Source organism: Ambystoma mexicanum, chromosome 4p (genome assembly GCF_040938575.1).
Source record: "Ambystoma mexicanum isolate Mex_15411 chromosome 4p, UKY_AmexF1_1, whole genome shotgun sequence".
In the NCBI taxonomy this organism is placed as follows: domain Eukaryota; kingdom Metazoa; phylum Chordata; class Amphibia; order Caudata; family Ambystomatidae; genus Ambystoma; species Ambystoma mexicanum.
The window spans coordinates 229,660,600-229,683,218 of record NC_090927.1 but is presented as its reverse complement, the minus strand read 5'-3'; the positions used below and the strand labels follow the sequence as shown (position 1 = coordinate 229,683,218).

The 22,619-nt window shown below is 47.7% G+C and overlaps 1 protein-coding gene across 2 annotated transcripts in view; it reads right to left on the bottom strand.

Annotated features, from left to right (window-relative positions):
* PKHD1 (PKHD1 ciliary IPT domain containing fibrocystin/polyductin) overlaps positions 1-22,619 on the bottom strand; it is a 4,356,595-nt gene that overhangs the window by 3,661,609 nt on the left and 672,367 nt on the right. For both annotated transcript variants that reach the window (XM_069605754.1, XM_069605755.1), the window contains exon 20: positions 4,033-4,163. In XM_069605754.1, the coding sequence (XP_069461855.1) occupies positions 4,033-4,163 (131 nt within the window). The remainder of the gene's footprint in view (positions 1-4,032; positions 4,164-22,619) is intronic.

The following is a 22,619-nucleotide window of genomic DNA, read 5'->3' as shown; positions in this document are numbered from 1 at the left end:
GCTGTGTGTCATTTCCATATTGGTCTATCCTGATTCTTTTGTTGCACTTTAAGTGGTAGATCGAATTATGACTGAATCCCTGTATGTTGTGTAACTTTGACCCTATTAAATATATAAAGCTCTGTCGTCCATGTGATGTTTAAACAGGTGCTTTGAACTGTTGCGTTCTGCCACTGTCCATATTGTCATACTATTTAGACATTATTTGTAGAAGAGTTAGCAATTCTAGGCAGGTGTTTTCTTTTTAGCATCATCATCTAGCTATATTTAATAAAGTACAATTTGAATGGTCAGAGGATTACGGGCTCAATCACATAAACAAAGGTGGTGTAATCAGAATGTATGTCACTATTGGGTGGGTCAGTACTTTATACGCATGGGCAAAGGGCAGAGTCACCATAAATTAAGATAGGAATACTCCATGATTTGGATTGTTTTCTTTTGTGTGCCTCCAGAATCAAGGTCAGGCTTCAGCATCCAATGGCTGTCTGCATTGGAGTGATAATAACATATGTTGCTATTACCCAAATAAATGCTGCTCATATTAAATGTACACGAATGACATTCAGAAAGGACCCTGCCAGAATTGAACAAGTGCATGCATGTTTCACAAATATCTCTGGAGATTTGCATACATAGGAACATGCCCAATGGGATGAACCCTCGTATTGGCCTCTGCTGATCTCGATCTCCCTGAAATTCTCTCTCTGTATTTTCCCCTTTTTTGTACTTATTGAATACAGGAATGCTTTCAGAAATTAATGACCTCTGTTTTGCTTTTCCAATTGCTCCAGCTCAGCATATAGATACCCATGACATATCTTCAGTGAAAAGCCCACTCGCCCCATTTCGCTCCTGCCTTTCTTGATGAAGGTGCTGGAAGCATTGGTTTCTCCTCTTTTGTCCAATTTCCTGGAGTCATCCTGGTACTTTGACTTGTTCCAGTCCGGGTTTCGACCCGGGAGAGGTACTGAATCTGTATTAAACTCTTTGTTGGATGACCTGGTGCGCTTGGTGGATCAGAGTGGTGTTGGAGCAGTCCTGTTATTAGATCTTTTGGTTGCTTTCGATGCGGTTGACCATACCTCTCTGATCTCCCGTCTTTCTGCGGCTGGCATGTCTGGCCAAGTCCTGGATTGGTTCTCAGCCTTTTTGGCAGAAAGATCCCAATCAGTTTCTCTGCTGCCTTTTCGCTCTGGTCCTACTTCTCTTTTTTGCAGGGTGCCTCAGGGATCAGTGCTATCCCTATTCTGTTTAATGTTTATATTAGACCTCTCCTGCTCCTCATTCAGTCTCATGGGTTCCACTATTACTCTCATGCGGACAATATCCAAATCTTGGTCCATTTGGACCTCACTCAATCTGAGACCGCTTAGGAAGTGCCCTGAAGATTTGGGGGCATATAGGAGGACTAATTGGTAAAGCTCAATGGCAGCAAGACAAAGGTTTTGGTCGTGGGTACTACATCTCCCCAGCTGTTTTGGACTTCAGACTTTTGGCCCTCATCCCTTGGCCCTCTCCCCACACCTGCTTTGTCGGTCAGTAATTTGGGAGTGAAAATGTCAGCATCCCTTGCTATAGATGAGCAGGTGGCAGCAGTATGCAAGACCAGACTTTATAAGCTCTGCATTCTCCGGAAAGTCCTCCCTTTCATTCCTGCAGCATACCAGGCCCCGGTGGTAGCAGCTCTGGTATTGAGTGTATTGGATTATTGCAACTCGCTCTATCCAGCACAGCCCTGCTATTTGATCAAGTGGCTACAGCTACTCCAGAATTCTGCTGCTAGATCTATTCTTTGCCCCCCTTTTGGAGTCCATATGTCTCTGTTATTAAGGCAAGTAAATTGGCTTCCCATTGCAGATTGGATCCTTTTTAAGGCCATGTGAATCGTACATTGGGCTTTTTATGGCCTTGGGGCATAATATTTGCATGATAAATTCCTGCACTATGTGCCCACTCGCTCTCTGTGATCCCAGTCAGCTTTTCTGGTAGCTGTCCCTCGGTTTAGACTATGCCAATCGGGGGAGCGAGCCTTTTGGGTGGCAGCCGCTAAAGCTTGGAACAACATTCCCCTTGCTCTACGGGGGACTGCTGACCATTATGTATTTTGCCGGCTACTGAAAACTGCATTATTTTAGAATCAGACATATCATTAAAATCTCCTTTTCATGCCAACAGCGCCATGATGCTTTTGATCGTACGTGCGCTCAATAAATGTTATTAACACAACAACATAACATAACTGTTAAGGTAGTCATATTTGCTAGGAATTTCTCTTCCTTTTTTTTTTTGCTGAAATAAGCTTTTTCACCAATAGACATGATTAGTATGTACAAATGATGATTACATGTGCAGAAGCATGCTCACAGGAATACTGTGAGAAGAAATGCAAACATTTGAATATAGTAACAACAAAAAATGTTACAAAGTAAATTGGAAGTCACTAAGAAGACTGGTACATAGTTTTTCCAAACAGAGAAACGTGAAGCACCAGCAGTCAGTTATGTGTCCCAGGATGGAAGAATTGTCAGTGTACAAATCTAAAGTTTCACTGCATATGGTGTCAAACATATCCTGTATCTGGGTACCATTTGATAACTTTTCAACTTTAGATATGGTGGTCATGTTAGAAGCAAAACCAAAAGTTGATGGCTGGACGGTTTTGAACAAATCATAACCACGGGAACAGCTCTGGGAAACCCTCCAGACCATAGTTTTTCATCCTGCCAAGCCATTAGAGAAGGCAAAAGACAATATGCAAATCAGGGTTGGTCACACCCCAAAAGGGGCAGTCCAGCCCAAACTGATGATTCACATCTCTTCCACAAGCATCCCCAGACATGTTCCAGCCTTGTTGGGCATAATAAGTGATGAGTAGCTTGGGTCTCTGGGCCCAGAAGGCTTGAGACCCACATCTGGGCATACCCATCCCACGTGGTGTGACTAAAGCAAAACCAAAAATTGATGACTGGAAGGTTTTGAACAAATCATAGCCCCAGGCACCTCTCTGGGCAACCCTCCATTCTTGTTCACCCTGCCAAGACATTACAGAAAGGTAAAGATCATATACAAATCAGTCTTGGAACCACCCCAAAAGTGGCACTGAAGCCAGAACTGCTAGGTGACATCTCTTCTGCACGAGACCACAAGCATTCCCGGGCACGTTTCTTCCTTGCTGGGCATCATCAGTGTCCATAATCTATAGTTGTGGAACCATATTTTTAATTTTTGTCTGATTGTACAGTTTCCACAGAACAGGAATAGTAATAAAACACGTATCTGTTATTGCAGTGACTTAAATTAGACACAGACAAAAAATGTGTATGCATATAAAAAAAGCAACAAAACAGTACAAGTCTTAAACCAGTGCAACGGGTCGGTTACTGCACCATCAGCTTTACAACTCTGACAACAACCTATCATCTGATGCCCTAGCAAAGTGCAACTCCTTAATGAATCCTTAATGAATCACCCACTGAATGTTAATTAGTGACACAGGTACAAAGAACTTTAAATCAAAATGTCATTCTCATCATGCTAAGCTTTGGTTTCTGGATACATTTCTAAGCATAGGATGACACAGATTTCACCAGCTCCTTGTGTGGGAATCTAATGTTGTGATACGACACTGAAAAGTGGAGGTTGCACCCCACTATTTAGGGGCTATTTCTCTATTATTACACTGTGGGGTTGTTTGTAATTGCTCAAATATTAATCAAACATATCTAAACAATGTTTTTTTTTTTAATAGTTCTATCCATTGAACCAAAAGTTCTTAAATATGCAATATCTAATTCAAGCGGCTTGAATAGATAACAGTAATGACTGACTCACCTGGGCTCAAAGAATTAATTCTGAATTAGGCCTTTGCTCAGTTTAAATTGATATAAATGTTTCAAGGCACTTTTAAATTCTGAGTCTTTCAATGATTGGACCCATGAATCCCAGTTCCAGAATCCCCTAGTACGTTGTATTTTGTGTAGCTTTAATACATGGTATGGTACCATTATGGTCTAAGATCGGGAAACATACCTTTCTGGGTCCGTCTCATTACGGTTCCAAACACAAGTAAGATTTGCTTCCACTAGTTTCAGAAGGATGTCGATGTACGATATGGAAACATTCACATCATTACTAATGTGTCCTCTGTAAGCAAAGCACACCTGAAAATAACATGAGATCATGTTAAAAGGTTTTCACACAAAACTTGCTGTGGCTAAAACAAGGTTTGGAACATGAGGTTATATAAGGCTGCATGTTATTATACCTACCTAGAGCTCAGCATTTTACATTTAACACTTCTGCACGATTTGTTATTTGCTCTATTTTTGATTAAAACTGTGACTGCAAGTTGCTGCTATGGCGGGCCATCTATTGTAACTAAGTCTTGACATATTCCTGATTGTGCCATTGAAAAGTAAGTCACTAGATCCACGGATTTGTGTTTGCCCAATGATGGTGGAAGCTCTAAGTTACTTGCTGTAGGGATAATGATAGCAAAAGCATAATAGTGACCATGGTGAGCCTGAATTCAGGGTTTCTAAAAGTGGAAGTTATGTAAGACAATTCCAATCTCTTCCAAATCTTACTAGGGCAGACACAGACAACATTACACCTACATCTACCAGCTTAATTCTAGGACGCTGTCATGTGGCCATTGCGTTGTTGCTTTGTAAGCCATTGTCATTTCTTGGAAAGACTTGCCATACAGAGAATCATGAAACAGTGATTGAATGGCATTTGTTTTAGGCTTTTGTTCAGTAGAAGGGACCATAAGATGAAAGCTACATTAGAAAATCCAGTGGAGCCACAGGTCTGCTTCTTGAATTAGGAAACACATTTGACCTTCATTCTTAAAAGGGGCATTCAATTTCAAAGGATTCTCTGGCCTCTAGAGCATCTGTCAGGTCGGTATTTTTTCAGTGTTTCTAAAATATATCTCTGAGCTCTTTGGAAATGGATCAATGAACATCAAGAATCCTGAGGACAAGGGTGCAGAAGCACAAAATCCATCCAAATCTATGCAGAGATGTCTGGGTGATCTTGAAAGTGCAGCAATGGCTGAAATGGCAGCTACCATAGGAAGAATGATGTTCCTCATTGCCCCATTGATTACTCATACTGTGACTGGATCATCACTAGAGCAAATAATGTGGTACAATTTGTGTAAATTAATGCATTTCACAGGGATCTAATTGGTGATTCCTAACACACGTATCAGGTTATTCTGGATCGTGTTTACACATCTATGCCTCACCAACAAATGAGAAAGAGGCTTATTAGGAAGCATGCCTATGATCCTGGGGTACAACAAAAAATAGGGAGATGAAGAGTCAGCTACATAAGAACAAGGGGCTTAATGAGCAAGAGCGAAGGACTATAAAACTTGTCGATGGGCAATGGTTGAGGGCCCATAGATATGCAATGTTTCTGAAGGATGCCTGTAAAATGGTGACCCTGGTTGAATCTCGGCATGTGGGTTGCTTCGGGAGGTTGGTTAATAATACCATTTCCCTGTTTTCTTATGCACAAATTTATCAGATTAGTGAACAAGGATGGAGCGATCATTTTGGTAATGTTTACAAAGAGATGGCAAGTGAGGACCAGCAGCAACTAAAACCACTATCAGACCTTGGCACTTGGTTTTCTCTGAAGAGGATATAGTCTTAATATTTAATCGCAGTAAGAACTTGTGAGCACCAGGTCCCGGTGGTCTATCTAATGCAGTTTTGAAGATGGAGTCAAATATCAGGGCTTGTGTTTTGGGAATTGTTTTTACTGGAATTATATTGTCTCCACAATTGCCAACATAATTGTCGGAGTTAATATTGGTCCCTTTTCTAAAAAGGGAACAAGGACGATTCCAAGCAAGTATAGACCAATTTCTCTATTCGACATCCCTGCTAAGATTCTTGCCTCTCTAATCTTGAGAGATCAGCCTTGCTGGGTAAAGAATGGGGGTAGGTTGGACGCGTTTCAGACAGGTTTTCGAAGGGGTACTGTACAAACGCTAGCACATTTCTCGTGGGACTGCTGGAAAAGGAGGCCATGGTGAGGTCAAGACCAGTGTATGCTGCATTTACTGACTTCTCCATGGCCTTTTACAGCGTGGACAGGCACCTTGTGTGGCGTAACATGTTATTGTGGGGCTGTCCCGAGAACTTGCTGGGGATAATCTGGGCTCTGCACTCAAATACATCTGTGAGGGTGAGGCTGAATGGCCAGGGTAGGTTATCTAGTTCCACTGAGACCAGTCGTGGCATTAGACAAGGCTGCATTCTGGCTCTTTTACTTTTTAGCCTGTTCATTTCTGATATTAATTACATTTTCAAGAAGTTGCAAATTTGTCCCTGTGTCTTGTCACTTCTGGGCTGGAGTATCTGTATGAAGATGATCTAGCCTTTTTCGATTACACTGTGATCGGGCTACAGCACAAATAGGAGGCACTGGAAGTTTACGCTGGTCGGAATAAACTAATAATCAACATACCAAAATCAAAGGTCTTCATTCTGAGGCTGGGGATGAAGCAAAAGTACAAGGATTTTCATTGGTCTCTGGGATGGGTTGTTTTGGAGAAAGTACCCAACTTTTTGTATTTGGGATTTTGTTTATTTGAGCTCCAAAACAAAACTGAGTTGCAGAGCCACTATCATTCTAAAATGCTAATGCATGCCGCAAAAGCTTCTGTATTGAACCGTAGGTTTGGTCATTACTCTTCGGTACCAGTTCTTGATTTTTATAAAATGAAGGTGCTGCCAACAACATATGGGGCATAACATTTGGGGCTTCTATTCAATTGGACTGTGACGTGCAGGAGGGGTCATTCTGGCGCAAGGTTTTGAAGTTACCTAACGGTGTACCAGTGGCAGTCATTCATACAAATTGGGCCTATCCTCCATAAAATCATACATACTAAGGAACAATCTCTCTCTGTTGAGAAAGTTATGCTGTGCCGGGGAGGGCTCAATTTGTTGGGTGCTGAAGCTCCTAATGGAAAGGAAATGCTGGGCCCCCTTAAATGAATGGGAAAACCAATGTGATATCATTTGCGATGATTGCTGTATCTCTAGAGAGTTGGTTTTGCAACACTTAGTAAAGACGCAAAGAAAATTGAGAGAAATGGATTGGATTTATACTATTGAGAAAGTGAGAACCTACTGTTTATACGTGGGTGTGCTACTTGATGTGAGTCATGTAGGAGCTTGTCCAGCTGATTTGATCAAGTCCCAGAGTAATTTCTGGTGTGTCCAGGTGATGCGGTTGAACTTATTACCCATTCACGAAATTATGAGTGCTAGAATCAAGACACAGAGATATCCAAGAACATGTAGGTTTTGCATCATGACTGATCAGGTGGAAGCTTTACGACATATCTTAATACATTGCGAGGCCTTGAATGGTACACAATCCCGCTATTTTGATCATTTATTGCAGGAGTACAAACATTTATGTAGTGAAGTGGTGTGGAAGCTTATTATGATCTCTTATGAACGGTTATGCATGGTTCTCCAGTATCTTCCCCGGGTAGGGCAGGTTGGATATAGGTCTGTAGTTGCTGGGATCTTCCGCACTGTCCATTTCCTTTTTAATCAGTGGTTTGATGTATGCCAATTTGAAGGACTTTGGTACTATTCCTGTGTTTAGCGACAGGTTCATTAGGTGCCGGAAGTGTAACACTAGGGTGCTGTGATTGAGGATTACTTTGTTGATGTCCAGGGGGCAAAGGTTGCTTGAAGATCCTGTAAGCTTGGTGTCCTTTATAAGTATGGAGAAGGTTTCTTTGTTTATTGGTTCAAAGCAGGAAATTGTTGCTGTGGTCGGTGTTTCGCTAGTTAACTGTGATTCAGTGGTTGTGTTTGTATTTGCGCAGTTTGTGTCAATGCTCTGTTGGATTGTTTCTATTTTTGATCTATGGTGGTTGGTGATGTTGTTGCATAGTGTTTGTGTTGGGATGGCGCCTTTGTTGCAGGTTGAAGGTTTTTGTATCTCATTGATGTGGGTTGGTTGCTTGCTGATTGTATTCTTGTACCATAGTATTTATTATTTGCTTTGTGGACTGTCAATATGCATAATCTGAGTTGTCTTTGGTATTTTATGTTGCCCGGTGGGTAGTCATTTTTTCTACATATTTTTTCCACTTTGCATTTTTTTTTTTAGTTCTTTCAGGTCTTCAGTCAACCATCTTGATGCCCAGTTTTCTTGCTGTGGCTTTGAAAGGTTTTGCATGTGCTGGTTGTTCCAGGTCCTTGGTGATTCATGTGTTGAGTATGTTTTCAGGGGTCATTCTGGTCAGCTCGGTAGTGTTCCATGTGTCGATTCCAGCAGCTCTGTTAAGGATTGCAAATCCAAGTCTGTGAGAAAAAGTGTGTCTGTGCCTCCCTCGTTTAGGAGGTCGTGAATTTCTGTTTTGTGTTTTTCCATGAATCTTACATTGAGTAAGCTGCAGTTTAATGTGTCTCTTTTCCCTTTTGGGCTGTTGTTTGTTCTTTTGTCTGAGTCAGTCTTTTCATTACTGAGTGTTCTCGCCTGGTTGTGCTTGCTAGGTGGGATTGTTCTTGGGTGTTCCAGCTCTTCTTCAAGTAGTTTAATTAGGTTGATGGTGGGGTTGCTTAGTTTTGATTTATGCGGTTTGGTGAATTGTTTGAGTGTGGGTCCTTTGTTCCAGTCTTTGGTACTGTAGGGCATGTTTGTTCATGTTTATGTTATGTTTATTTACTCATATTGCGCTGGAGCCCACTGGCATCAGGGTGCATACATCAAACAATAAGGGACAAACAGTACGATCATGTAAAAATTAAGAAAACTATAGTGTTTTAAGACTTTTTCTGAATGCAGTGTTAGTGGCTTCTCGGCACATTTCCACAGGGAGTTTGTTCCACATCATCCCTGCTTGTGCGGCAAAGGGTTGTCCATTACCTCAGACCCCTTTATATCTTGGTTGGATTTGACATAGAGAGTCTTTTGATCGAGTAACTTAGCCAATATATTCCAGGACTAATCTGTCCTGCAAGTATTGAGGTGCTTTTCCATGAATGCATTTACGTACAATTGAATTACATTTTAAAACATATTCTCGCATTCTTTGGGAGCCATTGGAGCTCCCTCCTGTGTGTAGATACCGGATCACGTCTTGTAGTGCCCTTGATAGTACGGACTGCATCATTCTGAAGTGTTTGAAGTGTTTTGCTGCATCCCTTGTTGGCTCCTACAAGATGGGCACTACAATAATACAGCCTTGGCAAAACAACGGCTCTAACCAATGTTGCATTGTTTACTAATGACACTATGGCTTAACCAACCTAAGTAGCCTTAATTGGTATTGGGATTTCTGGACCACATTATACACATGTGATTCAGAGCCCATTGAAGACTCTAGGGTCACTCCCAATGTCTTCACCTTAGGGGCAACTTTGATATAGTGTCCTTCTATGGCAAAGCCTTCATATAAGCCTGTATGTTTGGCTCCCGCCTGTGTCGATCCAAAGATCAAAAACTCGTTTTATGTAGCATTGAGGCAGAGGCCATTCATTATCATCCAAGTTTGAATAGCCTTGTATATATGCTCTATCTTCTCCAAATCTTTTTTGTAGACACCACTCAGCTGTATAATGAGCTGAGTGGCATCTACATAATTGGAGAAATGTACCCCCAGTGCCTCCAAAGCGTTGCATAAGGCGCGGCAGAAAATGGTAAATTAGACTTGTGAGAGAAAAGCTCCCTGTGGTACACCACACTTAATTACTTCAAAATCAGAGCATACCTGTCCCCAAACTATTTTAGACCATCTATCCGTAAGGATATATGTAATCCACCATATAGCTCCACTAGAACACCCACCCTGCTCTGCTAGCTTAGTCAACAGTTTCTCCTGGTCTACAAGGTGGAATGCTGCTGACAGATCTGATAACATCAGCAGCCCTGACTTGCTCTTATCTATAAAATCTAACCTTTCTGCTTGCCAATCCAGCTGGCTGTCTCCGTACCATGAGCGGATCTAAAACCTGAATGTTTAGGATAGAGTATTTATTGATTTTCCACATGTGCTTGCAATTGAATAGCAGCCAATTTGTCCACTTTTATTTATTTATTTATTACATTTGTTAGACCCGAGGGTATCACGGCGAAAATTCAGGTGAGTTCTTGCATTTTTATACAGTGTTACAGTTACAATCACTTAAAGCATATTTTATACTAAATTACAAATGCAGTCGTGTGATCAGATTTCTTATGCTAAATTACAATCGGTCAAAGTAGCAGGTCACAATTTATTTAAACACTATTTGCAGGTCTAGAGGTGACCCCTGGAGATACATGATAGCCATGAGGACTATAGTGTTTTGTTCAAAGAAAAGGAGGTAAATCAGAAGCGTTCTAGTACTGGGATGGAGTGGGACTGGTTGAAGTTAATATTTGTTGAAAACCTAACACTAATTCCAATAAAAAAGGGATATTTGTTATTGGTCTTAAATTACTGCAGTCTTTGTAGCCCTATCCAGGTTTTTTAATCAAAGGAGTGACTGTCACTTTCTTTACCAAGGCTGGCACATATTTATGCAAAAAAGTAGAATTTACGAAGCATAGAAGGAAAGGAGCACAGACTTCCCTATGTTCTAGGACAATCCTTGCTGGAATAATATCCTCTGAGCATGTAGTAGGGAGCATTGTTCTAAGAACATTCTCTAATTCATGTTAATGATTATCGACTTGAGTCTGTCCATGATTCTTGTTGTCAGTTGTAACTTGTTATTGATTGATTGTGAATATTCTGTTATAGTTCCATGCAAAACAACTAGCCACTTTTACAGGCCTATTCATGGAATTAATGTGTGCTGAAAATTCCCGCGCAAGTGTGCGAAACCGTGCGGATCGCAGTGCAAGTGCGAAACTCGCAGCAAAACCTGTGCACACCGATTCATGGAAGTCCGTGCGTGAGTAAAATCTGGGATGTGCGCTGAAAATCTGTGTGGCGCACGCCGGCGCACAGGTCATCTAACGGCGTGCGCTACGGCCACAGCGAAAGCACACATAGCGCGGTGCACATAACAAAAGTAGGCATAACACGGGGCGTGACACACGGAATGGGGAACAACGCGTGAAAATGTGGGCGTCACGGGGGAAGTAAAGGAGGCAAGTGCGCGGAACGCCCACACGCTCGCCTACAACACATATTCATGGAATCAAATAGGGCAAACCAGCGCAACGGCAAAGACGCGCACAGGCCTAAACACGTACGCCACACGAAGGCAGGCGGTAGCGTCCCTGCGCATGAAAAAAATGTGCGCCAAAATGTGCGCTAACAAAAAGCAAGTATATACAGCTCTGATGATTGTCCCATACTGTGGCCCGTTAGGACAAATGACCTGCAAAGGGGTACGCGACAAACACAAACACCCGCTGTGTCAAAAATAGCGTGTGTGTGTATTTCGGGGTTGCGCAGGAAGTTTCACACGCTATTGGCCTTGGGCGTGCGGGGTGCGTGTAAATCTAGGGTTGCGTGAAGTTTCATACGCGATAGGCCCTGTGCGAGTGGGGTGCGTGTATTCCTGGGGTTCACGTGAAGTTTCACATGCGATTGGCCTGGGTACGTGTAAATCTGGGGTGCACGGGAAGTTTCACACGCGACAGGCCCTGTGCGAGTGGGGTACGTGTATATCTGGGGTGCAGGGGAGTCCTACACGTGAATTGGCAGTGTGGGTCCTCCCAGGTGTTCCCTCTACACCCTCCACAGCCCCTGGGGACTACCCTGCACCCCTGGTCATGTCCCGCAGGCAGCCCATCCACCATGGGCATGCCCCCCAGCCAAGCCACATGTCACCTTGCACTACTGATCACCAACGCATGACCCCCTCCACCCCCACCCCACAGCAGTGCAGTGCACCTGCCAACAGGCCCCCACTCATGTCCCACTCATATCCCCTTGCACCCCCACCACCCAGCAGTGCTGGGCACCTGCCAACAGGCCCCCACTCATGTCCCACTCATATCCCCTTGCACCCCCACCCCCCGGCAGTGCAAGGCACCTGCCAACAGGCCCCCACTCATGTCCCACTCATGTCCTCTTGCACCCCCACCCCCCAGCAGTGCAGGGCACCTGCCAACAGGCCCCCACTCATGTCCCACTCATGTCCACTTGCACCCGCACCCCCCAGCACTGAGGGGCACCTGCCAGCAGGCCCCCACTCATGTCTCCTTGCACCCCCAACCCCAGCACTGAGTGGCCCCTGCCAGCAGGCCCCCACTCATCTCCCCTTGCACCCCCACCCCCCAGCACTGAGGGGCACCTGCCAGCAGGCCCCCACTCATGCCCCCTTGAACCCCCACCCCCTAGCAGTGCAGGGCACCTGCCAACAGGCCCCCACTCATGTCCCACTCATGTCCCCTTGCACCCCCACCCCCAGCACTGAGGGGCACCTGCCAGCAGGCCCCCACTCATGTCCCCTTGCACCCCCACCCCCCAGCACTGAGGGGCACCTGCCAGCAGGCCCCCACTCATGTCCCCTTGCACCCCCAACCCCCAGCAGTGCAGGACACCTGCCAACAGGCCCCCACTCATGTGTCATGATCTCTGCTTCCAAAAGGTCAGGGTTTTCCCAACTCCCTTGGAAGCAGATCCATAACCCAGGTTCCGAGTGCCAACCAGTCCCAATTGGGACCTTTTGGACCCAGTCCTGGCGCCAGTGGCACCAGGCTCATAAATATGCCCAGTCCCAGCGCTGGAAGCGCCGGGCTCATAATGCTTGGGTGGACTTACCTGCAGCAGACCATGCTGCTTACTTGCCTGCCAGTTGAGCCTCTGATCCTCTTCTGTTTGGAACTACTTTTCCTGTTGGGTGGGGCAGGAGCCACTCCCTAGGTTCAGAACACTGGAACTCTTCTGGAAAGCAGGAACTCTTTTCTTACCTAGGCGTGGCTGTGGAAGGAGACACCTAAGCACTACAGGAGGCTATTTAAACCACACCCGATGGATGAATCTTGCTTTGCGTTATTCTGCATCCTCCGCAGCAGAACGCTCATCGTGTCTTCTGCATCGGATCCTGGGCCTAAGGAAAAAGGCTTACCATCCTGAATCCAGTCTTCAGCAACACCTATAAAGACAAGAAAGAACAGGTTAGCATTACGGTCTTCAGTGACAGCGCTTCACTTACCTGGTCCATCGGCTGTCACCAACGCCTCGCGCTGCATTCCGGCATCTGAAAGACAAAGGCTTACCTACTCTTCGTGCGCTCCGGAGGTCTTCGCACTGCATTCCGGCATCTGAAAGACAAAAGCTTACCAACTCTTCGCACGCTCCGGAGGCCTTCGGCGCTGCATCCCGCACCTGAAAGACAAAACAAGGTGCGTTTAAAGACATTGGGGAACTTTAATACTCACATGCCATTACTCGTTTCCACATCTAACCCAGTGGGTATTCCGGCACCCTGCAGCCGCTCCGAACTTGTACCTGCAAAATAAAAAGACAGTTAGAGCGCATCGTGAAGCAGGCAACAAGCGCTTACTTACGTGCTTCCAGGCGCTTCTATTCATCACACGGGCTCTATCTTCAACTCACTTCAGCCCGTCATCCGCCATCGCCGGAACCCTGCAAAACAAGAGACATCATTACTAAAGACTTTTAAAGACATTAGAATTACTCGAAACTTACCGTTCGTGCAGTAAACGACGGACAGCAGTCCTCTGAAGTCAAGAGGCCTGCTCCCCTTATCCAGTGAAGAAACTGGTTACAGCACCCTGCCCCGAGGCAGATGGAGAGCACGTCACGCACTTACCTAAGGTGGGAGTGTTAACCTTTGGGGTTCTACAGGAGAAGAGAAAGGGAAGAAGAGAGAGACATTCAATAACCCAGTTCATTAATCCCATATTTTCTATCTGCAGACATCTTACCCTTCGAGTCAGACATACAGTGCACAGAGGTCCAGCCCAAAGAGCCAGCCGTGTGTTACACATCACCTTTGAAGATACGGTATACGCCCAGTCAAGACCGGCACCTCTACGGGAATCAGGTGAGCGTTACATCATGTCCCCTTGCACCCCCACCCCCCAGCACTGAGGGGCACCTGCCAGGTGGCCCCCACTCATGTCCCCTTGCACCCCCACCCCACAGCAGTGCAGGGCACCTGCCAGCAGGCCCCCACTCATGTCCCCTTGCACCCCCACCCCCCAGCAGTGCAGGGCACCTGCCAGCAGGCCCCCACTCATGTCCCCTTGCACCCCCACCCCCCAGCAGTGCAGGGCACCTGCCAACAGGCCCCCACTCATGTCCCACTCATGTCCCTTTGCACCCCCCAGCACTGTGGGGCACCTGCCAGCAGGCCCCCACTCATGTCCCCTTGCACCCCCACCCCCCAGCACTGAGGGGCACCTCCCAGCAGGCCCCACTCATGTCCCCTTGCACCCCTACCCCCCAGCACCGAGGGGCACCTGCCAGCAAGCCCCCACTCATGTCCCCTTGCACCCCCACCCCCTAGCAGTGCAGGGCACCTGCCAGCAGGCCCGACATAGGTCCCCCAGCCCACACGTCACCACAATCTAGATCCCTGGCCCTTATGGCCAGCCTCCACATGGCAAAGACCCACTCAAGTATTGCATCCACCCACATAGAAATGCCAATTACATGATACAACCCCAATGGCAAGTATGTAAATGAACACATGTCCGTCACACACACAATGGGTGCAAGTGAATGTCAAAACCCATATCATGACATGCATGAAACCAATGAGATAATACCACAAATGGAAGTATAAAAATATATATTAAAGATAACATGAACGTAAATCAAATTAAACACACAACAATGGGAATAACAAAAGAAATGGTCCATGTCCGATAAATAATGAAAATCCAGAAAACATAAGCAAAAGAAATCCACCAAAAAAAAATAAAATCCAAGGGAAAATAAAATGTAAAAACCATTGCTCCATGGTGAACACAAAAAAAATATTAAAAAAGAGGAATCCAATGCAGAAATATGTACAATTGAAGAATCCAGGGTCCATGAGCCCAACTTAAGAAATGAAACCTACCAAAAACTACTACCTAATAAAAAAAACTATATACAAAAATGTGGTGCATTGTCCAAGCAGTCCAAAATAAAGAAAAAATGAAAGGAAACCTAATACTAACTAACTAACTATTTACAAGGGCAGCGGGCAAGTCCAACGGCTCACTTGATGTCCCGGGCCAGGGCATCATCGAACTCCTAATCGATGTCCCGGAGGCGGTGCTGTTCCATGGCCCTGAGGGTTCGCAGGGACGATGACATCTGGATCTCCAGTTCCCTGCGAATGGCCTCGAGGCACTAAGCCTGCCTGAGGGCCCTACGCATGGAGTTCTCCGCCCTGACCATCGTGAGCCGTGTCTCTTCCGCCCGATGCCGCTCCGCATCTATCGCATGGCCCAACCGCTGCCACACGGAAGACACTTCCCGTCCATGGTCCTCCTGCCCTATGGCCGATGCCTGCCCCTCCGATGATGAAGGCCCCGAGCCATCATGGCTACCACCTTGTTGCTGCTGCTGCTGTGCCGCTGCCTGTGCCCTGGCTCCTGCTGCCTGCACATCCTCCTCCAGCTGGGGTGCAGTTGTTGAGGTGGCCACCCCTGCTGGACGTCCGCCTCCTGACTGTGGCAGGGATGTGTCCTCCACCAGCCTGGCCGCAGGTTCAGAGGCAGCTCCACAGGGCACCCAGGTGACACATGGGTGGGAAGGTGCACGGAGGACGACTGGCGCATAGGGGGTTCAGTTGAGGAGGGGGTCGGAACAAGGTCCAGAAAACGGAGGAATCCGGCCATGGTGAGCTGTCCCTGCCCCTGCACTGCACCACTAGCACCAGTGGAATCCCCACCTCCAGACCCCGTCACTGTCCCTTGCACGGCCTCCTCCTCCACCAAACCCCCCACCAACCTGGAAGACTCCGTGCCATCTTCCTCCGTCGGGCCCTGTGGTGTCTCAGCTGCCCCTTTGGCTGCAGAAGAGTCCAACTCAAACCTCCGCCTCTTGGACCTCCCCTCGACAGCTGCGACCTGGGACGCGGCACCGGACTCCTCACTCCCCGACGACATGACAACCGGGGAGGGGAGCCAGGCCTTGCGTCTCCGGCTGGCGGTGCGATCCCTGCCGCTGTGCTCCACAGCACCCTCTCTGCCCTCTTCATCAGTCAACGCTGCAGACAGGGAGAGATAGGACACAGGCATCAGGGCACTGTACAATGGACTCATACACATATGACAGTTGCACACGAGTGTCATTGTCAAACTTCAGACATGGCATCACAATCCCCAACACACATGTCATTTCAAATCACACACATGAGCTATTCCACAGCCATATCACAACAGCCAGCACCATCCATACACATACAACAGAATGAGCAGGCAAAGGTGAGCCAGACATCACATGAGACAAAGGGAGTGCACTAGACATGCACACACGCCACCACACTTACATGCATGTGTACACCTCCACCAAGTGTCGCAGTGATGAGATCGGCATCCATGTCACATCTGGCAATCAGTCTTCTACATATCAGTCTCACATGCATCCATGTTGCATGACAGTTGCACACTTTTCAGATACACATACATGCACATGTACACAGTGCAGATACATGCAGCTGGAACCAACATCCATGTGTGACACCGCAACCTTGACAACTGACCTAGACAGTCATTCAAACATGTGTGCTCACACATCTGCATTTGGCCTGCATGCTTACCCACAAATACACCATCCATGTGTCTCACACATGAAAGGACTCGCATGTGTAAGCCTCACGGCCCTGTACATACACATCCATACATGGCCCTACAAAACCACATGTGCAACCTGCACACTACTGGCACACCACCACACGCACAGCTTCCAATCAGTATGCATGTACACTTACCGCTTGACTCCAGACGGGTCTGCCTCTCAAGGACCTGGACGTGGAGCACTGGGCATACGCGTTCCAGCCTCATTTGGTCTTCCAACAGGTGGCCCCGGTGCCCCTTAGCATCCGCTGCCTTCAAGAGGCGCCGGGCCTTGTTGAGGGTCCTGGACCTGAAGTCCTCCCAGCGCTTCTTGACATGATGGAATAGTCGGACTGCCACCCCCTCCGCGTTGATGGCAGTCACGATGTCCGTCCAGATCCTGGTCCGTCCTTCCTTGTCGGCGCGCGACCTTCCAAAGAGGGCATCATACTGCCCCAGGACTTGCTCCATCAGGACACCAACTTCGGTGGCAGTGAAGCTGGTGGCCCTCTGCCTCTCTGGCTGGGGGTTGCCAGTGGTCTCAGATGGTGGTGTGCCTGACATGGCAACCCCAGAGGCAGGAGTGGGTGGGCAACTGGGTCCTTGGGCTGGGCTGTGGAGCGATGGAATCCCAGTCGGGAGTCTTCGGTTCCAGCAGGGGTGGTCACAGCAACATCACCCCTGGCTGACGTGCAGGCAGCAAATGGCAGGGCACGTGGGCAGCAGGCAATCAGGCAGCAGCAGATGGCAGGTGGGAGCGTGCTCGGGGCTTTGGGGGGCAGTAATTCGGCCTTCGGGGCAGGAGCGTGGTCTTCTGTGTGTGAACGCGTGGCCAACTTGATACGGAGTGATTTGGCACATGAAAATCTTGCACGTCAGCGTGTAATTCGAGGAAAGGCCCTTAGCGCGTAAGCGCGTCAGCGCACATACGCGATTTCATTGGACCAAGGGCCCTTAGCGTGTAAGCGCGTCTGTGACGTGACGCACGCGGGTGTTTCCCTCATAGCACGTGATGACAGAGCACACATGGAAAAGCTGCACGTCCGAGTGTCAGCGCGTGTAATTGGAGGAAAGGGCGCATACACGCGTAAGTGACGTGTACGTGTGGGCCGGTTTAAAAGGTACGTGTAGGATGCCATTTCCTTGTACGTGCTTTTTGTGGAGAGCGAGTGGGTGGATTCTGTACTTCTTGTCGATTCACACGCGATTACTTCACAGCGTTTCAAGTTCGTACTCCCTGTTACCTCTGACAGCTTTCATTTTTCTACTTTTTTTGGGCCTGTTTCCTCAAACAGTGTTCACTTCTCCTTTTGTCCTGTCTCCTCGGACAGCGTACAATTCTTCTTTTGGCGGGGGTGTTGCCAACACGCACATGCGTGTCTTTTTCATGTTCTTTTTCCAGGCAGACGGTGAGTTCTGCGCATACTTAGCAACTGTGCTTGCCCCGTGTGTCACGTACCCCTTCAGAGGTCATTGTAGGCTGCGTGTATTACACGTACACTTATTTTTGTGTTTCTGGGTGCCACAGCGTAGTGCGGGTTCATTTTTCCATGCACGTGGTCTACGAGGGGTTGCGTGCACGTTTATTTTTGTTTTTTTGGGCTGCCTGTGCATTGCGTGACCCGTCATCTTCCCCCAGGGGTCACAGACAGCCTTGTTAGAGAACTAGGGTATGAATTCCTTCTAGTACCTTAACCCTTTGACCCCCAATTACCCAGGACAATAGTTTACTGCTCCTCCCATACGCACAACATCAGTGCCATGGTTGGGAGGCGACCAAGCGGTAAGGGAGGCAAAGGTGGCCGACCTTCAAAAGGTGGATGTGGTGGGCGTGGTAGGGGATGTGGCCAGGATTTGCAGGGTGCCCGTAGACCCCCATGTGTGGAGGACCAATCAGGGACACCCATGCCCCCCCCATGGTTGAGGGAAACGTGGCTGAGACCATCCCAGCTCAGCCCCTGTTGGACCAGCCCATTGTGGCACCTGACCTGGCACAGGATGACTCCCTGGCTGACTTCCAGGTCAGCAAGTCTAGGCCATGTGTGGCGGTGCAAGTTGTCACCAAGGCACCTGGATCCGGGGCAGCTATGTCATCTGCTGCCCCAAGTATGCAGGGTGGTGAGGCTACAGGGACAGCTGCAGCTCCATCCGCCCCAGCTCTGACTCTCCCAGCCAGGACAGTGTCGGTCCTGGTCCATCATACTGATGTTCCCCCTGCCAACATCACACTTCAGACAATGCCTGCACCAAGTCCTATGGTCAATGTGCATTCGCACACTCCAACAACCCAGTCCACCGGTGATTCTGCCCCTACTGACCAGAGCGGCGTTAGCCACTCTGGCTCTGCTCCACCTTCTAAAAAGAGGAAGAAGGGTGCTCTGGCACGACAGGCTGAGACCCCAGGCACGGCTACACACTCCGGCACGTCAAGGAAGCCTTACTTTAATGATGCGGAGCTTAATGCACTTGTGAGCTATGTGTCGCAACATAGCCACAAAATGGTGGTGACTGCAGGGTCCAAGACCACACCTGGTCAACGTAAGGCACACTGGCAGACCATCACCAACAACATAAGTGCCCTTGGATTTGTGAGGCACTCAGCTGATGATTGCTACAAGCGGTGGAACGACCTGAAACGCAGAGCAAAGGACAAGCTGGCCTCAAGTCATACCGCTACTCTGGTGACTGGCGGTGGGTTTCCACAAGAGGACAACAAACTCACTGAACATGAGTCTGTTGCTGGGACCTTCATCACAGAGGAACAGATCCGAGGTGTGGGAGAACTACCCGATTATGAAACATTGTCCGGTGAGTGCCCATGCGTGTGTGTAATGCATGTGTATGTTGTTTGGGTGACGGGTTCTGATTGAGTGGCAGGTGAGGGTGTGTGTGACTGAGTAGTATCGGTCACCGATGTGCTTTATCCAAAACATTCTGCGGCCTTCAATTTGGGTGTGACACTATCCCTTCTGCCCACAGTAGTAATTTAGCGCAACATTACGGCAGTTGCCCTTGAGGTGGCATCATGCAACAACATTGTTTGTATTTTTCAGTGTTCTTTCAGGCTGATTGTTTCAATTCTCCCACTTTTGCAACACATTCCTCAGCCCTATTGTGACATATGTGACATGCTTCTGTCAGTGAAGAACCCCACATAGGCCCACATGTGTCACCTTGGTAGTTGAAAGATTTGACCAATCAGGCTGAATGAGTGTTGTCCTGATCACATGATGTTTTTGGGCCTGTTTGAATGTGGAACATGCTAGTTGTTTCCTGTCATGTTGAAGTGCACAACCATTGATGTGCACATGGCCCTGCAATCACTGTATTTTTGCACACTGGATGTGTTGCAGTGTGTGGCACATGGCGTATCTTGTCACACTATGTGACATTTTTCATCTCTTCATGTCCATCTCACATGGATGAGTGAGAGTAATCATTCACTGACATATGGATGTACTTGTGGAATGTACCATGTCTATGGTACATGCCATCTGTGTGATTGCATGTGTCATTTATGTGTATAGGACAGGCCACTCACAGGCCAATGTGTAATGGCAGTGCTACCCAGCATGCAGCAAATGTGTTGCTCTTCCATCTTGGTGTCATCAGTGTCTGCCATTTGCCTCCCCTTCCAACTCTGTGACAGTGCATGCATGGGAGGGTTATAGTCATGTGGGACATGTGTAAATCATGTACTGGTTCTGTAGCTTGTCAGGCCTATTTGTGTGCTATGGTGCTAATGCCTGTTTCCATTTTTTGTCTTTCATGTTTTTGCAGGGGATGAGGCACTTGATGCTGGTGAGGTTGAGGAGATGGTGCAGACCCAGGAGGAACCTGAGGCACAACTGGCCACCACTGGGGGACGTGGTGTGGTGGTGGGTGAGAACCCACTCTTGCTGCAGACGATACTGTCAAGGGGTGTCTCTGGGTGCACCTCCCCAGACCTCTATTCAGGTGTTGATTCGGATGATGAGACCTATGTGGCGTCACAGGTAAGTGTTTCTGGAAGGGGTTCTGTTCTGTCCAACCCACCTGCACCAGGGTAGAACCCTCTATGGGGATGTCAGTGTTGGTTAGTCAGCCTTTGGCGGTTATGGGTGCAGGGTCACACTTCACAACATCTGATCCTGTTCCTGGGCCAGCAGATCAGAGGGGGAATGCAGTCCTGCAGCCTCAGGCAGTGCCGGCACAGCAAGGCGCAGATCGCCTTGCCCCAAACAGGTGTGGTGCCCGCTGATGCGGTGGCCGTACGCCACCAGGCAATACCCAACCCAACAGGCAGCATCAGTTGAGATGATGGCTCAAGCAATGGAGAGGGTGGCCACTTCCATTGTCCCCCCTGAAATGAAGATGGAGCTACTACAGCAGGCAACAGACTCCATTTGCCAATCACACAGGGAGGACATGTTGGCGTCCAACAGGGACAGATGGGCGGCACTGGAGACTCTACGCCAATCGATTTCAATAAAGTCCCAGGGCCACAGGGAAGACCTGAGGGTAGAACTCCATCACCTCAGGGAGACTCTTGTTGACCTTGTGACTTCCACTAACTTGAGGACAGAACAGCAGCTGGAGCGGCTCACACATTCGCTCTCACCTGAGATGCAGGCAACTCCGGAGGAGATCCGGGCATCACGTCAGGTGCTGCATGGGGATCTCCGCACTATAATCCTTCAGAACGAGACCTTCCACACCCGCATGCTTGCTGCCATGGAGGACCATACCAGGGCTTTTTGTGGACTGCCTCCCATAGCACCACCACCTCCTGTGGCAGCAGCAGAGGGTGTTCAGAGTGACAGCAGCAGTTCTCCCACATTGGCATAGCCGTGCAGGCCATGAGACCATGGAGGTGTTTTTTTTTTCCCAACATCCACACAGGCGGCTGTTGGTGCGCACCCTGTCCTCGACCTCCTGGGTGGCCTCCCCCCCGGCCCCCACATGGCCATTTTTGATTTTTGCTTTTTTGATTTGTTTTTTGATTTTTGATTTTTGATTATTTTTTGACAGTGTGTTGCCTTGTGTGGCTCCCGTGGGCATCCACTGTATTCTGGCTGGGCACATGCAGGCTTGTCCTGAGTTTGGGTTCGATGCTTGGGTTTGTGAGCGTTAGGGAGAATTCTCTGTTCAGGCTGAATTTCCTAACCTAGTGAGTCCCCCAGCACCATGCTGTAATGGTGCTGGTGTTTCCACGTCTGCCTGCAGGCGGATGTTGTTACTCCCGCCAGGTCAGACCTGGCGGGAGTGACACCTCCCGCCTGCAGAACTCGAGATCAGCCGGTCCGGAAACAACGGTGACGGCGGATTTACCGTCACTGTTATTTCCCTACCGGCTGACTCGTAATGAGGCCCAGTGTCAAATAATTTTTCGTAATATTCAATCACCTTTTCCTCCTTTACAAATGCTAATGCAAATAAATAACTGTTTAATCTTGTGTTGGAATTCGCTGTTTTCGATATATTTGGATTGGAGGCCCAGTTTTTGAATTTTTCGCCAAATGGCCTGGCTAAAGTGGAAAAAACATCCCTGGATGTTGGTGTCTGCGTATACTAACTTGAATGCTTTGATTTGTCCCTGTTAGAAGTCCATTACTATGGTTGTAGGCTTCTTATCCGCAATTGCTTCTTTTAGTTTCCCAAATATAGATCTGTATAGTTCTTCTGTTTTATTTGGCATTAATACATACACTAGTGGTATAAGTGTCTGGTTTATCGTGCCATGCATATAAAACTGTTGAAACGGGTGAGGACATGCTTTAAACATGGTGTCGCCATGCCACACTTTCGAATTTCCAAGGTGTGATAAGTTATCTTTTGTTGTCTATATTAGTATCTTTTCATTTTTTGTTTCTATTGTTGTGAAGTGAAACTGTTCACCCTTGTCAGTGGTT